Source organism: Euwallacea similis, chromosome 7 (assembly GCF_039881205.1).
Source record: "Euwallacea similis isolate ESF13 chromosome 7, ESF131.1, whole genome shotgun sequence".
Classification (NCBI taxonomy): Eukaryota; Metazoa; Arthropoda; class Insecta; order Coleoptera; family Curculionidae; genus Euwallacea; species Euwallacea similis.
In genome coordinates, this window is record NC_089615.1 from 2,944,668 (window position 1) to 2,961,718 (window position 17,051).

Sequence of the window (17,051 nt, forward strand, 5' to 3'; positions counted from 1 at the left end):
AGTGACATATCGCTTGAGAAGTCTTCAGCTAACGTATTTTTTTAGCTTCATTTCATACACAAGAAGCGAACATTTACCAGTTGCCCTGGCAGTTGTAAAACCGAGTAGTAGAATTAGTGGATAATGTAATTGAGGATCGCTTAGGAAAAGTCTTGATAATTTGGTCACGTTTATTTTCAGAAGTATAAATAAGCTTAAATTTGCATAAAGTTAATAGTAACAAATTCTTAGTTGAATATGATGAACGAAAAATCAGGGATTGGTCCAAGTTATAAAATTACAGCTGCCAATAATAAGAATAGGTAATTGCATAGATTAAAAGCGTAATCACGCACCATTTGTCCACATGTAGGTATGTTAATGTGCTTCAAATTTTGGTCACAGAATATCAGTTCATAAACAACTTACAATGGAAGTCAGTTAAATGGTAAATTGTATTCTCTTTTACAAAAGCTTCATACGGTTACTTCGACTAGAAACATATGTTCGTGTGAGTATTAGTTATAAATTATAATATCTACAGATATAGAGATATGCTTAGTTATAAGAGGTTTTAATAATTTCAATGAAAAAAGTATCCAATAACTTGATCACAAAATCAATTCAATAGTTCTGAATATAATTCTCGGGAAGTTTCTCCAATAGAGAAATCCTCAGTTTTGTTGCAAATAATACGGAATAAGGGCCGTTGTGCAACCCTACAATAATCATTACGCTCAAGGTGACTGGTTCTCTAAATTACTTAGTACTCTGCTGGTACTACTAATTACAAATGTATAAGATAAATATTAGCTACTCTTACTATATAATGTATAAATAAATATGCAAGACTTAATATTCACTTCTCTGGCATCGAAAACTTACAATTAATTATTATAAATGGCCAAGCTAACGTATAGACTTATTAGGGACGAAGTTGTTTTGAAAGGGGAGGAATTTTAAGGAATACGTTAACTTGGCGAGTTATGCGTAATTTCTGATATTTGTCTTAAGCCTAATTATGTATAATTATATCATTTTGGGCCTATTAAGTAATTAAACTATAAAAAGGATTCACCTCCACGGGGAAATGTTCCAATGCAAAAAAGTGAGGAAATATAATCTTTTGAAGAAGCGCCAATCATGTTAACCTCAAGGACCAAACAGTGAATACAAGGTGCACAGCGCCATTCTGTATTTGCTCAAATTAATATTTTAAACGATTTGTAAAATAGTTCGGACTTGTGAAAATGATGCGGCTTCTAGTTTGCAAACTGCGAAGCGATGGTAAGTAAGCGCGGTGTCACATGCAATGGAAAATGATGGAAAACAGAATACAACGGTAATGTCAAACTGTTATGATTTTGGTTAATTGGTTTAAAATTAATTTTGAGCTCCTATTTCGTTCCGCTTTTTCCCTAATAAGATTGATAATCAACCAAAAATTTGATATCATTAGTAATAATTCAATGGGAGGTTTATGTTCTGTGAGAAACGGTTTAAGTTTGTAATTTTTAGCGTTTACGCAGAAGTAGGTACCATGAACATGAATAAAGTAACTGAAACTGAAGCGCATAGCGCGGCAAACTAAAATGAACCTATAGTAAATTTTGATAAACCTGTAGCGAATTACTTATAAACAATGTTTTGTATTAATTAACAATTAAATAGTGTTTGGTATTAATTTTTTTCCAAAATATTAAAATGTTAATAAATAAATAATATTAAATGTAATAGTCATAATATTAATAACGTTGATAAATGAATTAAAAAATATTTTAGCATTTATTAAACATATAAAAATTGGCAAAATAAATTATTTACTATCAAATCACAACTCCCTTGTGGAAGCCAGTCGTACTGCTAAGGACCAAATTCAAAATATCTCGAAAACATTGACATTTAGCAATTTATAACAAGAGTACCTTTTTTAGAAAAAAATGAACGGCGAATCCATTTTGATAAAAAAAAAGTTGCTACAACGAGGCACAAAAAAATTATCATAATTTAAATATTCACTAGTATGTTGCATATGGCGCCCTCTGTAAATTTGACGAAAATTTTAACAAATATTCATTCAACAAATTTCATGGCTGTGTCTTAATATTTGAGTGAATTATTTAAAAAATTTTTTTTAAAAAAGTCAAGTTTGCCACCCTGTATCTCAAAAACCGAGCTGTTTTCAATATATATTTATATAACCTTTTCATCTTAAGAAAAGGTCTTCTATCGACTGTTAAAATCCTGCTACTATAAACTGGAACACCCTGTATAAGTAATGATTTTATGGGAAAGCCTGTTTCCTTGAAAAATTATGTCAGTGCAACTTAAAAAATAAAGGCAAGATGCCCTTTTCGTGTTTCCTTCACACTACTTCATAATAACGGGATTATCTATACTGTTTATGTTACAAAATCACAAACTGACCTCTATTAACCGTCTTGTATCTAGCACGTTATCGGATGCCCCGAAATAAAGTGAACATAATTCCTCAAAACTCACAGATTTGCAAAGAGATTTCCCCTGGCAAACCTAAACGGTTCATTAGTCTTTTAGCATTAAATCCATACATCTAGCCTGCCCGGGTTGCCTCTCAGACGCACGACACTCATTCTTCAAACGAATGGCTAAAAACCTCTTAGTAAATCGTCCAAATACATGAACAAAAATTAAGACGAATGTATTAAGGGGTTCTTGCTTGGCCACTTTAAAATAAAACAATATGGTAACAATGCAGAACGGTTTGGAATGAATACAAAATACTTGAAGGGTAACTATGTTACATCTGCGAACAACTAAAAACGTTAACGATTTACTCAAAATGTTTTTTTACCGAGAAATTTTTAAGATTAGTAAAGTAAATTAAAGTCACACAAAGGAAAACGTTGAATCAGTGAAAGTTTGCCGTTAGAAATGATTAAATTTTGGTACGTTGTGAACAATTATCAACCTTACACAATAAAGAGATCATAAATCATCATCGGGCCACATCAAACTTCGACTGATCGTTTACAAATAAAACAAATAGAATAAACTAAAACCTAAAGAATAATATTCAAGAAAACTATTTTGTACGTAAATCCTGGAAAAAATAATGTCATCACATATATCAAACTGACCAGGACTACACTCAGTTTCAGGCAAGCAACAATCACACTGGCTTCTGTGACAATTCGGTACAATACTCCTCGGGTCAAAATCAAGTGTTTTGACCGCAATAAAAATATTATTCCCGAGTTCAAAGAAATCTCTCATTCACTCCGACATCGATTCCTTCGTAAGGAGTGATACGACGCCACATTTTAGGATCAGAGGACAACGTCGGGCAGACTATGTGGCCACTAGGCCCGCGAATCGTTATCGTGCACGATTTTCCGTTCTTTATAGTAGATCTCCTCACTCTCTTTGTCGCAGATCAGTAGAACCACTCCGCTGAAGAGGAAGATGGCTACGCCCCAGCCCACGCCGTAGGCCCAGCCAAATTCCCATATCGTTCGGTTGCCTAATAAAATACGTGAGTACTTGTTATTAAAAAAAAGGGGGGAAACCTTACCCAGATTGAGCTCTGCAGCAAAGCAAACAGGGTAGATGATGAGAGCTATCAGAATTGACGCAACTGAAACACAGAGAGCAAAGAATTTAATTTAAACAGAGGGGTGCATTATAAGTATACAATACAATGTGTTGGGATTTTCTCAGCAATGACAATTGAGATGGCGTGAAAAGCAGTTTGAGATGTAGCTCTATCGTAGCATGCTTCGAATCTCATTGACCGACAAAATCTACCACCATTTGGGCTTAGAAAAAAGCTAGTTTAAGCTGAGTAAAACACTTACGTGAAATTCCCATAACTATAACTGCGAATCTATAGTACTTGAATTTCGTGTGGTGGTCTTTCGTCCGCAATCCCAACCCGGTAAGGACGGTCGCAACAAGATCAGTCAATAAAGTTATCACACACAAAGTTGCAGATGCCTTAATATAAGCTGAAAAAGATATAATTTTCTAGACCTCTGAGAAAGAGAAACAGAAAACAGATACTGTGGTCCACCGTTTTATAATAATAAATTGTAAAAGGTGAAATATATAATTTACAGATTTTTTCGGAGGAAACGCCTTATTATTTCAAGCTAAAGAAGTTATTCAACCTGCAGTAACCGTACAGTTATTGATTATACGATTGAATTCTCAATTTAAATGGGGTTTAAGTAACCGATTTAATTAATATTTAAGTAAGAGAAATCAGTTTTCCTAAAATAATAAAGCGTCTAATATTAAAATCACTTGCTTTTGTTTTACAATCCTCCACTTTACTAACACTCCGTTAACTGTGGACCGTTATTGCATATTTTATCTAAGAAATTAATTAACCTTACCAACATCTCTGGCACTATAACAGCCAGAACTACCTTTGGTATTAAAGGGTAAAGGCTCTGGGGCATTTTCTTCTATACAGTGCATGAAGAGTCCTTGTCTCCATCCCGCAGACATCAGCCAATCCGTGGACACTAATCCCATTATCATTAGCAATATGACGATTAGGCCGCAAATAAAGGCGATGACCTAATAAAATTAAAAAAGTGTTGTACCAACCAAAACAGGGGACCGATAATAAGATTACGTTATACAAGTCAAGGTTTAAGTAATACTTTTATATAATCAATTATACAGGGTATTTCCTAAATGTTCGGCAAAAATTTAGGTGACTATTCTGTAAGTAGTTTTAAGAATTTTTTGTCCTTCGATGATTTTTGGAAAAATGCTTTGTTTCCTAGGTACAAGGTGATAAATGTTTTTCATTAAATTTATTAAAAACTACAATAATTGTTCAAAATGACTGCCGCCATCTTGAAAGCACGCTTTTAATCTTCTCCTCACTGACCACCGAACTCTTTCAAAAATACCAGAACTGTTTTTTTTATTGAATTGCACCCATCAATTCAATCAAATCAAATCAATCGTATAGGTATTTATAATAAAAAAGATTAAAAGCGACAAATTTAGAAACGTATCCAAATTAAATGACGTTTAACGTGTTTACTAGTGTTGTTTTCAAGATTCACATTATCTTGCTACGCTTATTTTAACCATTTTAATAAAAAAGAAAAAAATTAGTTAATAAACATTTATGGCCTTGTATCTACGGAACATTTTTCCTAAAATCGTCAAAGGAGAAAAAATTCTTAAAATTACTCAAAGAATAGCCCCCTAAATTTTTGCCTAATATTTACGAAACGCCTTGTATATTTTTATTCAGTGAGAACAGTGAAACGGAAAGAAAAATATAAATTTTAATTCAATTCCTTCTAAATGGCAGGCTACTGTAAATTATTTTCTTCACAACTATGATAACAATACGACCCACGGTGGCGATTTTAGCATAAACAATAAAACAATGGACGCTATACTAGCTACACGTAATCCATAGATTTGTTCTTATCACGACGATGGTGCTTACTGCATTTTAAGTTGAACGGTAATGAAGGCAATAACGAACATAACTCATAAGACGCCAATTGCCTATTGCTTTAAATGTATTTGTAACTTTCTTTATAAACAAACAATTTCAAAAAATCTTTCTTGTTACTTTGAACCTACGAAAACCAGAATTCTAAATTAAGTCATTCATATAATAACATAAACATATAATTGTGGGAACTGAAAATTGGGTCACCATTTATAAACTTTAAATGACTTTTAATTTCTACGAACTAATATATAACATCACTTTCAATGACTCAAGAATGAGTACTTTATTGATGACGATGTCCATATTTGGTAGTTCATTCGACAAGAGCTGTTTCCTATCAATTAACGGTCAATTAAAAAAAGGCAGTTATTCCCGTGGAAAACGTAGGACGGACTGTTTTTACATTTGGCAGCCCCTTCTGAAACTCTATATACCTCGAGAATCGATAAAGGTGGATAATATAAACATAATTTTTAACAGATTTTAATTAGAACATTATGGATTTTAAAGATCTAATAATATACAAGATGTTCCATTTAAAGGGATCAAATTTCGGGTATCCGAATATGAATGAATGAGTGAAAGATCACGATTTTTTTTTTTATTTTTCATATAACCCAGTTGTGAATCCCAATAACTGGAAAACTGACAAAGATGGACATAGAGACGTTTATTAACAGTTTTTTTCCTATAGTCTTTGGATTTAAGAAATCTAACTGTTTGCAGGGTCTTGTGGAAGTTAGAATAGGAAACAAACTTTCAACATGTTAGAATTACGTTATTAGCCTTTTCTAATACGAATATAATAATATGCATTATCATATTCAAGCCAATGCAATAAAAATGTGATTCTAGTAATACCAGTAGAGGAAATGGGTATTCCTAACGTATACGTTGAGATTGATTCTACGTAATAAGGTCATATAAACAAGATTAATATCAGCTGGTTATAGCCCTAACAAAATCACTCCAATCTTCTTAGCATCGCTTGACACTTTTAGATTACGAGACGACACAATTCAATTATATGCACTTAATAGCTGAAGCACACATTGTAGTGCCTTAGGAGCTTAAGCAAAAATTAATCTTTTAGCTGACTCAAAATTCAGAAACAACAAAATTTGACAATATAGAATTCCTTAGATTAATTTTTATCGAAAGGTGGAAGTAGTTGATGACCTCTCATTTGCAGCAATCGCCATTTCTGCCACATTTCACACGGATCTCCTCAAATAATTCGATTTTTAGTCAAATAACTTTGTGCCTTTTTTTCTTGTGTAAAATTTTAATAAAACTCTCCACGTCCAAAACTTACTCTTCTATAGCGATGCTTCATAGCAGCCAACCTCAACGTAACCTTATCACCCATATCGAATCTGGCGATTTGTCCTTTCAACTAACTGAAAAGATGCACGATAAGACTGGTACTACGGATACTACCGTCAACACTTATGACTCAGGGCACCGATATATACTGATTGAAAAAAGCACACACAATACCCAACTCCACATGTATACAAGCTCAATGATACAATTTTCATGATTCACTGAGGTTTGGTATGCATAGACATCAAGGAGAATTTTCTCATATTTCACTGGTAAGACGGCATATGATATAAACTTAAATCCGGCACCCAAGCGATATTAATGAGCTGTTAGTATGGATTTGGGTTAAATGTTTGATTGCTCGAATAATTACTGGCAGTATTGCCTCTAAACTAATCATGTTTTTGATTGGGAATCAAATGACCGGGTAGGATGAGAATTTCCCGTAGGTCGCGTGCTATAAAGAAAGCAAGCAAAAACTCTTTGAAAGATTCAATTCAAAATACACATTGAACTCTTATCAACAAACAGTGCACATACATTTTTATACACGGTCAGACCATTGTCTCAAAGAAAGATAAGCGAGTAAAAGCGACGGAGGAAAATGCTCTGTCTGCTATTGCTGCCGTAAGGCCCAAAGAATTGTATGGAACTGAACTTGGACCTCTGAAATCATAAATAACGTGCAAAGATCGTTCTGAAATTGTTCAGCAAACGTTAAAAGGATTAACCTGGACAAAAAATCTTAGGGTTTATATGCATTAAACAACCAAAATGTTACGAAAAACCTGTGTCGGCCATTATCAGTTATGAGCAAACAATACACAATATTGTCCATAATGACATCCGTCCCGCATGTTTTGTGAAAGCTCATATATTTCCAGCTTAGTTGCGAAAAATAAAACATGGGTATTAAATTCTTTAAATGCAGCCGAAATACCGTGCATTTTTCACATAAATGTACATACATGGGGAAATACCTGTGGGATTTCCAATCAATGGCTGACAAGTGAAAAGAGCATTTTGGGGGATTTAGTGGACTGTTGCAAAAGTTCAACAGCGGAAAATTTGCATTTTGTTACTCCCATTTCGTTCTTTGAAGTTTGAACAGAGTAGGACGATCAACGACAATTGAATGAGGGTTTACAAACACGTTCATTAACCGTGGAGCTCTTTAAACACCTATTTGGTTTTTAACTTTATGTCAGCAAAATCATCCAGTGCAGTTGTCCGAAATTTAACAAAATTGCGGATTTTTATAAAGCTGGATCTCTGTAAATGCTGGGCGACCCAGAAGACATCGCACACCGCAAATTCCCCCAGCACAAACACCTCGATTTAGCTTCGCTCACCACCATCACGGCACAATTGGCAGGTTTTGGCTATTTGAACGGTGTGGCCTTAAACACTGTCCAAAGCTAAAGCTAGCAAGTACAGTGGGTCGAAAATTGACAATTTTGATGAATGAGTGCTCGTCAATGGTTCTAGAAGAGATGAACTTTTTTGTCCGGTCAAAGGCGTTTCCGAAATGCGAGCTTTCGGTAATGATGAAGCAAAAATGCGAGGGGTCGTTTCGACGAAATTGATGACAGCTTAATTATCAGCATTACCTGGCGCTCCGAGGAAGTTGATTCCTAAGTACAATCGATCCAACTAATTAAATAATCAATCGCATATCTAGCAAATGCATAATATACCTCTTGCGGTGGGAATGGTAAATGAATACTGACAATAAAGCAAACAACCACCCTAGAAAAGTGTCTTGGCTTCTGCTGAAGCTATCCTCCAGATAATGGTTAAAGTCTGATATTGAATCAGGCTGAAAGGAAATTTATAGGTAAAATGGAGAAAGTAATTTTACTTTAAGTTTTGCAGCCAGCTTCTAACTAGCTACTAAATTCTCAAGACACAAAACCTGAGATATAAATAAAGGTCTTTTTTAAAATACATGATTGAGCGGGCGTAGCAAAATGACGTCGCTACTGATTTACACTCCAATACGCTCTAAAATTTTCAAAAGCGCGATCACATACATTAATTTTTCTTCCTAGCACATGAATTTCCGTTTCCCATTATTCCTTTAAAAGGCTCCATGGCCAAGATTAATAGTGCGAGCACGCAAAAGTCATCAATTATAAATAAACTGAAATTTGAACAAAAAAGGCCCGTTCGGAGTATCGAGTTATTATCGGAAATCGAGTGCGATTGACTGGAATATCTTGGGTAATTTTTCAAGTTGCTCGTTATTTTGGTGGGTTCTTCAACCTACTTGAAATGAGTTCAAACAAAAAACTACGACTGGAACAATGAGAGCACGCAAACGCTACACGTTTGTTTGCTCTGCACTTAAAGCGGAGCAACTTAAGCGTACTTGAAATTTCAAACTCAAATTGAGCATAAGTGAAAATTCGTGTTACAATTTGATGCATACCTAACACAATTTACAATTCCGCAGGTACTTAATTCTAATGTCTTACTTTTTAAGAAGTTGCACCACTCCCACCGTTAAAGTTGGTAACAATCCCTTTCATGGTCTGAAATAAATTTCCAGGATTAAGGGCATTAAATCGCAAGGTTATACGTCCGATTCTCCTACTCAGCCACGGTGAAACTTTTAATTAGATGTCTGTTTCAAGCCCTTGCAATAAATATTTAGAAAAAGACCGTCGCTCCACACGGAAATATGTTATACACACGAACACTATTTCACGCCAAACACCCAGGGATTTCATTTGTTCGCTAGTTGTAATTAAAAAGTATCTCGCCCCGACACGTCGTAATTTTTTTTTCAAAAAGGGTAATTTAGAACCGCTTAAAAAAGTACAACCGAAAAAGATACACGAAATGAGACTTTGATGTTCGTTCTACAACACGGCGCGAATCCACGGGTCGTTAAACCGATGCGATGTAGCAACGAAATAAGGGCAAAAAGTGTGTAATTTACCATCTGACACCCACCGACGAGAAAAATGAATTATGCTTTATAAAATAATCCGGTAGTGTAAGCCGCAGACCCAAAATACGGTAGGAATTATTTATATTCCGCAAGTAAATTGGCAAATGCTGGATTTAATAAATAACATAAGCCAGGTGATGAAATTTTAAAGAGATAAAGATTTATCACACAGCGTCAGAAAAGCGAATTGGAAAGAATTTTAAATTAAAGCTTGAAAATGTGTTTCTTACACACTCGTATATCCGCAACATACGGAAATTTCGGTGAAAGCGAACCTTACATGCATACACGGTGTGCCAACAAAAACAAAAGAATTTCCCATTCGAGGAACAGGAGCAAAGAAACAAGATATGATAATGGAGGTCAGCACGTATCAAGTGAGTTAAAAGTTCTTGCTAAGGAAAGTGGAATATTTATTGATTATTCTACACCTTAAACCCCAGAACAAGATGGAAAGGCTGCGAGATTTAATCGGAGTTTAATAGAAAAAGCAAGAACTACGATAGGAGCAGCAAAAAAACTTGGAACGAAGCTATTAGCAATGCAGCAAATCTCGACACTTCGAAATTATTAAGCCACATTCTGTGTATTCTTTATACAAGGTGTCCCGAAAATGAAGGCCAATCTGCTACCCACAGATTCCTACAGCGCAAAGGAATTTGAGTGTTGAAATTATTATATTTATATATTTTCTATATAATATTATTATATTTTCTGTATCTTCAACGCAATAGCTCTTCGGGTTCCCAACATAGCGGCGCGCAAAATTTAAAAGTGGCTCAAACTGGGCACCTCCCGACATAATGGACAGATATGGATCCTATATTAAATGCCTAGAAATAAACAGAGCAGCATTGTTCTTAGAACTAGGCTAACTCATTGTTTTTGGTAATTAGTTTCCAGACGAATTTGTCGAGAATATTCGTTCATCATAAAGCTAAACCACCCTTTTCAGTAGAAATTTGAATAGCGAAGAAAATGAACAGAAATAGCATAGAAAGGCTAATGGTAAAGAAAGAAGCTCCCCTTTGAGACGATTCTTAATGTGCTCGCTTTCTCGGAATGACAGGCATGGAGAAAAGGGGCACCAATGTGAGACTCGCATGTTCATCGAATGTTTTTCGCATCCTTCAGAGACAAATTATTAAATAGAAGCCGATTAAAATGGAATTTGCAACATTTAGAATCATCAGACGTTCCCCTTTCTGTTTCTGGGATTAACATCTCTCACAAAAACCCAAACGGGACGAACTTCCCTCTTTACATAACTTCAACAGAACTAAGTCAGAAGTGGTACGGATCCATACGTGTATTTTAGCTAATGAAACTGAACCGATAACTCCATTTCAAATTCCTAATAAAACAATAAATGCAGCCTTTCCTGATAGTTATGATTACTCGAACTCACTAGTTACCCAAGTTTGTTATGAGTCATTAAACGAATCATCAAAACTTTCCTAAAGCTTGCATTCTAGCCCCTCTTATTATTTCCTGGATGGTAGCTACACCTAACAATGCAGAACGCCCTAAATCCTTCCTATCTTCGTACAGAACGAAATTAAACAATAATTTTAACCAGCTACTAAACGGGCGTTGTTTAACATTTTCGTCAAGTATTTGAATATGCTAAAACTTTAAAAGGCTCGAAACTGCTGGCAATAATTATCTTACACCCTAGTTACGCTTTAACGCAAAGTTCCCTTTTGTCGCTTTGCCCTTTCGCACTCTTTGGGAGGAGATGGAGGAGGAGAGAGGGGAGGATGAGGGTATCATTTACAAAACCCAGCGAACTTTATAATGTTGCGATAGAAGTTTTGAAAGCTAAATAAAACAAACGTTCCCAGAATAATTATGTAACGGGGAACATTTTGAATAGAGACATCACTGTTAACGTCTTACTTCGATAAATTACAATTTGGGACTTTTACAATCGCTCCAACCGATTACTGGAACTTGAAACAATTAAGGTATAACCGCAAATCGCTTTCCAAACTTTAGATTGATTTATTCGCATTTATGACGGGTGCATAGTGTTAGTGCAATATTCCAGGGCAAATTTACGGTTGCCACAAGTCTGTGACACACCCTCTCCGTTTGAGACAAGAATATGGTTTATTGATTTTATATCCACTAAACTTAATTAATGTAATGACCTGGCAGTGGTAAATGGCAGCCTATTACTCCAATTCTTTGTCTAAACGCCAACGTTTGGCAGCCTACAGTTTACGACTTTATTTTTGTAGCGGTCAGTTATGCTTACAAAAGAAGTACCTAATTTCAACAATGAACCTCGGGAGCGAGGTACCTAGGAAATTTCAGAAGGAGGCTGAAATTCTATACCTGGGGCGAACAAAAAGTTCAAATATCATAAAGTGTGCATTTACGAGTAGTTGACTTATTAAAAACGTAAATTTCAAATCAATATTGATGATAATAATTGAGACTGCACGTTCGATTTGTATACAAGGCCATTTTTAGTTCACCGACAAAGTGAGGCAGATGAAAGGCAAAGTAATTTTAGGAAAAAACTTCATATCGACATATGTATGTCCGATTTCAATTATTTAAGGATTTAGAGGACTTCAAAGTTTTCTGCATATTACGTATTTATTACTAAAAATTGCACAAATTAGGCAGCTAAAAGTAAATTGATTCGAGTAAAAAATTCATTACTTTGTCGTTATTAAACATGTACCCCTGCAGAAGGGGACATTTTGAGCAATTGTTATGCTATTTTTACTCTTAATTGTCTCATTTGTCTGATTTGTGGTAATAAATAAGTGATATGTAGAAAATTTTGAAGTCCCCTAAATGATTAAATAATTGAAATCTGACATGTGTTTCTACGAAGTTTTTTCGTCGAATTTGATCTGCCTCACTTTGTCGGTGAGCTAAAAGATCACGTTGCATATCCTGGAATTCTTCTCTTAATCCTTTCAAAACCTAGAATTCAAAGGAACATCTTAAAACCAGATTTGCAGGTCCACACCAAGCAAAAATACTGCCCGCAACACATAAAGAGAAACCCCCATTAATATGAGATGTTTTGCGGGGCTAACTTTACTGAATATCCCCAAAACGTAAATAAGCAACGATTTCAGGTTCCATTCAGTCCCCTCGAGCATCCCCTATTCAAAACGATTCCCGCATCGTATTCCCGTATCTCCTTAGGGATGGCAAATGGGCAGCCTAAGACATAGGCGAGACTAAATGTGATGGTTTTGACTCTGAAAGATTTTAGAAGTTTCGCATGCAAAGTGTGTGATTTACCAAAGGCCTGTTGACGTGGCGAATTTTGGGTTTAATTTCTGATAAACCATCCTTGGAATGCGCTCCTAAGCCTAAAGCCAGTCTCTAGTGCCCGATATCCGACGCTCGTAAAATATAAATTAGTAGTTAATTTTGATGTTATGGTGGGTCGAGACACAAAAACAAGAAATATATAGCAAAAGTTACATACAGGGCACCCGGAAAAGTCATATCATAAATTCTAGGTAATTTAGGGAAACCTAAAAAAATGCATATAAAAAAAATCTTAGCGACCTTATCTCGTTACCAAGTTATTCGTTCTCGAAGTAAGAAGTTAAAAAAAGTATTTTTGCTGAAACGTTCAAACAATTATCATGGTAACAATAAAAGTTGGGCGGTTTAAATAATTCATAGTAATGCTTATTTTTATATGTAAACAGATGTTTCACATCTCTTTCTTATACAGAGAACAACAAAGTTTCTCATTTAAACTCATTCATTTTTTTGCGAGTTAACGAAATCCATTTTTTTACAAATTTCCTACGACACAATATACATTACTTTAATCGATATTTTGTACCGTTTTTGAGAAAATCGCATTTTATTACACTCACTTTCACATGAAATGCACCACCCAGTAATAATAATAATTAAGTTTTGTAATTTTGGCAAAATAATGCTTCATAATAGAGTATCAAATGATTAGACTTTCAGTAAAAAAGAAAGAATGCTAGTGTTTTTTTGTCATCGACCTATTAGATTTTTTATTTAATTGTAAATAAATAAAATAATATTTACATCGAAATATCAGTTTATTTTGTTGTTGAACTGCGAACAAGACATCTCAAAATGCCCCCAGCAAGACAGCGTCGAAATTTTTCCCACGTTTCGGATTTTGATAGAGGGCGAATTATCGGCATGAAGGAGGGTGGACTTTCTTTTCGTGAGATTGCCCGAAGAATGAATCGGAACCACACCACGATTGCGAGAATATGGTCTTCGTGGTTTGAAGAGAGGGTTCAGCGACATCGTCCAGCTGGACGTCCTCCCCGTAGCAGCAACGCACGTGAAGATCGACTTCTTAGACGGATGGCCATTGGTAATCGATTTCAAACAACAGTGTCTGTAGCAGTAGATTGGATGGGAGCTCTAAATCGTCGGGTGTCGATAGCAACAGTTTACAGAAGAATTTCGTCTTTTGGCCTGCATTCGTACCGCCCAAATCTATGACTGCCATTAACCGCCCAACACCAAGCTTCCAGATTGGCCTGGTGTCAAGAACGAATTAATTGGAATCATTGATTGATTAATGATGAACAATATCGTCTTCAGTGACGAGTCGCGATTTTGTTTATGGATCAATGATGGTCGTAGAAGAGTAAGACGATACCGAGGTGAAAGAAGAAATTTGCAATTTTCTGAAAGGTGCCACACAGCTTTAACACCTAGTGTTATGGTCTGGGGTGCGATATGTGTTGGCCAAAGATCTTCTCTTGTGTTCGTTCCAGGCACCCTAAACGCACGTCGCTACATTGACAATGTTCTGAGGCCAGTATTAGTACCTTTCATGCAAACTTACCAAATGGCATTTTCCAACAGGATAATGTAAGACCACATAGTGCGAACATTACTCGACGATACCTGAAAGAAGCACAATTGGAAATACTGCCTTGGCCTGCACGGTCACTGGACCTATCGCCTATCGAACATCTTTGGGATATGATGAGTCGCCGTCTTCGAAATTTACCGAGGCCTCCAAACAATGTGGATGACCTACGACATCATCTTGAGGTAGCATGGAATGAAATGCCCCAGGAAGATATTGATCATTTGTTGCAAAGCATACCGCGAAGAGTACGTGCTTGCATTGCCATACGAGGCAATGTCACTTATTATTAATTTTTTCATTATCAAATGTTGCATCTTTTAACTGAAAGTCTGATCACTTGATACTCTATTATGAAGCATTATTTTGCCAAAATTACAAGACTTAATTATTATTATTACTGAGTGGTGCATTTCATGTGAAAGTGAGTGTATACAAAAAGGTAGCTATTAATGCAAAAATTCTCAAGAATGTTCAATAACGAGCCCCTTGAACAGTAATACATTTTCTGAAGTTTTCTATACATTTCCCCAAAGAAAAAAATCAAGTGAATCAAGATCAGAAGACCGAGGTTTATCGCTTATCTGAAGTGTTTATAAGTGAAAAGATATAAGTATTATTTACACTTTGGTATAAGTCAATTTAACAACATTAGATATTTTTATACTATCGTGGAATTTAGTAACAAGGGTGTGCAGATATGCATTTAACATTCAGACTTGTAGAAAGTAATGTTGTCAAAGCTATTCACCGCTGTGCTAATCGTTTTCCGAATCGAAAAATTCCAGATAGGAGAACTTTTATACGAGTTAATAGAAGTTTACGAGAAACTGGTATTTTAAAACGCTAGATTTATGTTATTATACTTCAGTGATTTTTTGGTCAGGTTCCTTCAAACCAAAACGTGCCGGAGTCGGGCGACCAAGAAACACCAGAACTGCTGAAACTGAAACAAGTTTTAAAACAAATTTTAAACTTGATAAAGGAAAATTAAAAAAAAAAACTTTGAGAGCGAACAGCTTGGTAACGAAGGACTTTAGGAATTTTTTATATGAAATACTAGCATTATTTTAGCCCTTTCTATAACCCCCCGAATTCATGACAAGACCTTTCCGGATACCCTGTATAAATGTGTATAATTAATATAACAATGACATGTGAATTTCTATGATTTCAATATCGATTTTCTCAAATTAACTAGGAACGATCGGACATCGGATTTCGGATGCATTAAACTCGAGCTTAAGCCCCGTCGCACCCCAAATAATACTTGAAGATATATGGCGCAAATCTGTTGAATTTAAACGGACGTCGCACGACATATCAATACATCAAAAATCAAATGTTGGTCTAGAACACTTTTCCACGCAGTATTACTGCATGTGTCATGTTCGATGTCGCTCATGCCTCTATGGTGTACGACCGGGCAAACACTTCCAGCCATGTAATTTAAATTAGTACGCAATCATAGTTCAGCACACAGAGAGGCAGAAGCTTAACAATTTGCTCTGTGAACAAACATGAGACTTAATTAAGAGCAACGCTAATTGATTCCATGACGATATGTGCACACTGCTAGAGCGGCACTAGAGTAATGGTACATGAATGCTTAAATGCATCGGTTTGAATCAAATTTGCAAAGTACCACATCAAAAAAGTTCAAAATAATATTTGTTTCTGTAGCAGAATTTCTCGCAAAGAAATCGATAATTAAATTCTAGGCGCCTATAATCAAAAACGTTTTTAGGGCGAAAGCAATAAATCATCTGATTAAGTAGTATCAGTGGATAACTTTATTAGCATAACTTCCAAGGAACTTTGCCAATAATATGACCCTTGTCAAATGTCGTTAATCAGACCCGGTCAGGCGAGCGAGACCGGCTTTCTTACTATCAAGCGTGAATGAGATGCAGAATTTTATATAAAAATGATCAACACTAAGTGAATTTAAAAGCCGTTCCGACCTGGCAAAAGACGTCTCAGAACAATGATTTTATTTTGTGCAAGCCACAACCAACTGAGTAACGAAACAAACAAGACAAACATCCCTAAAGAGTTTTCCTTCCGCACATAAATCTCGTAAACATCCTTTAAAGAATAAATCCATCATTCGCCAAAAAATCCTTCTCTCTTTCAGCAAAAGGGTTGCAAATTAAATGGAACGGAAAACCTTAATAGGAAACCTTTTGTAATTTAGACAAAGGCCTCAATAGTGACTGTAAATGATGTGCCTTGCTCCATGGTCCATGAAAATTGAAAATTGCGGTAGTGTCTGAACAGTAGGTAAATTGGATTCACTCAACACGTAGTTCACAAGGCGAAAACTGAAAATAGGACAATTGCTACTCGTTCGATCACTGTAATCACATAGTTCAAAAGAAAAAGAACGCTTTTTGCCACATCTAACTGGCCATCAGGGCTAAACTGACCAATAAGGAAATACTTTATCAACGCCCTAACAGTAG

The 17,051-nt window shown here is 35.5% G+C and overlaps 1 protein-coding gene across 5 annotated transcripts in view; it reads right to left on the reverse strand.

The window, feature by feature from the left end:
- Positions 1-156: 156 nt before the first annotated feature.
- Positions 157-17,051, reverse strand: part of LOC136409812 (p53 apoptosis effector related to PMP-22) — a 28,481-nt gene continuing 11,586 nt past the window's right edge. For 3 of the 5 annotated variants that reach the window (XM_066391606.1, XM_066391607.1, XM_066391608.1), the window contains 3 exons: positions 4,356-4,542; positions 3,816-3,965; positions 157-3,595 (listed from right to left, as the gene is read on the reverse strand). In XM_066391606.1, coding sequence (XP_066247703.1) covers positions 3,321-3,595; positions 3,816-3,965; positions 4,356-4,542 — 612 coding nt within the window. In that variant the 3' untranslated portion in view covers positions 157-3,320. Of the gene's footprint in view, positions 3,596-3,815; positions 3,966-4,355; positions 4,543-6,764; positions 6,984-17,051 lie in introns of those variants that run through there. The other 2 variants (XM_066391609.1, XM_066391605.1) reach the window with 2 other exon arrangements.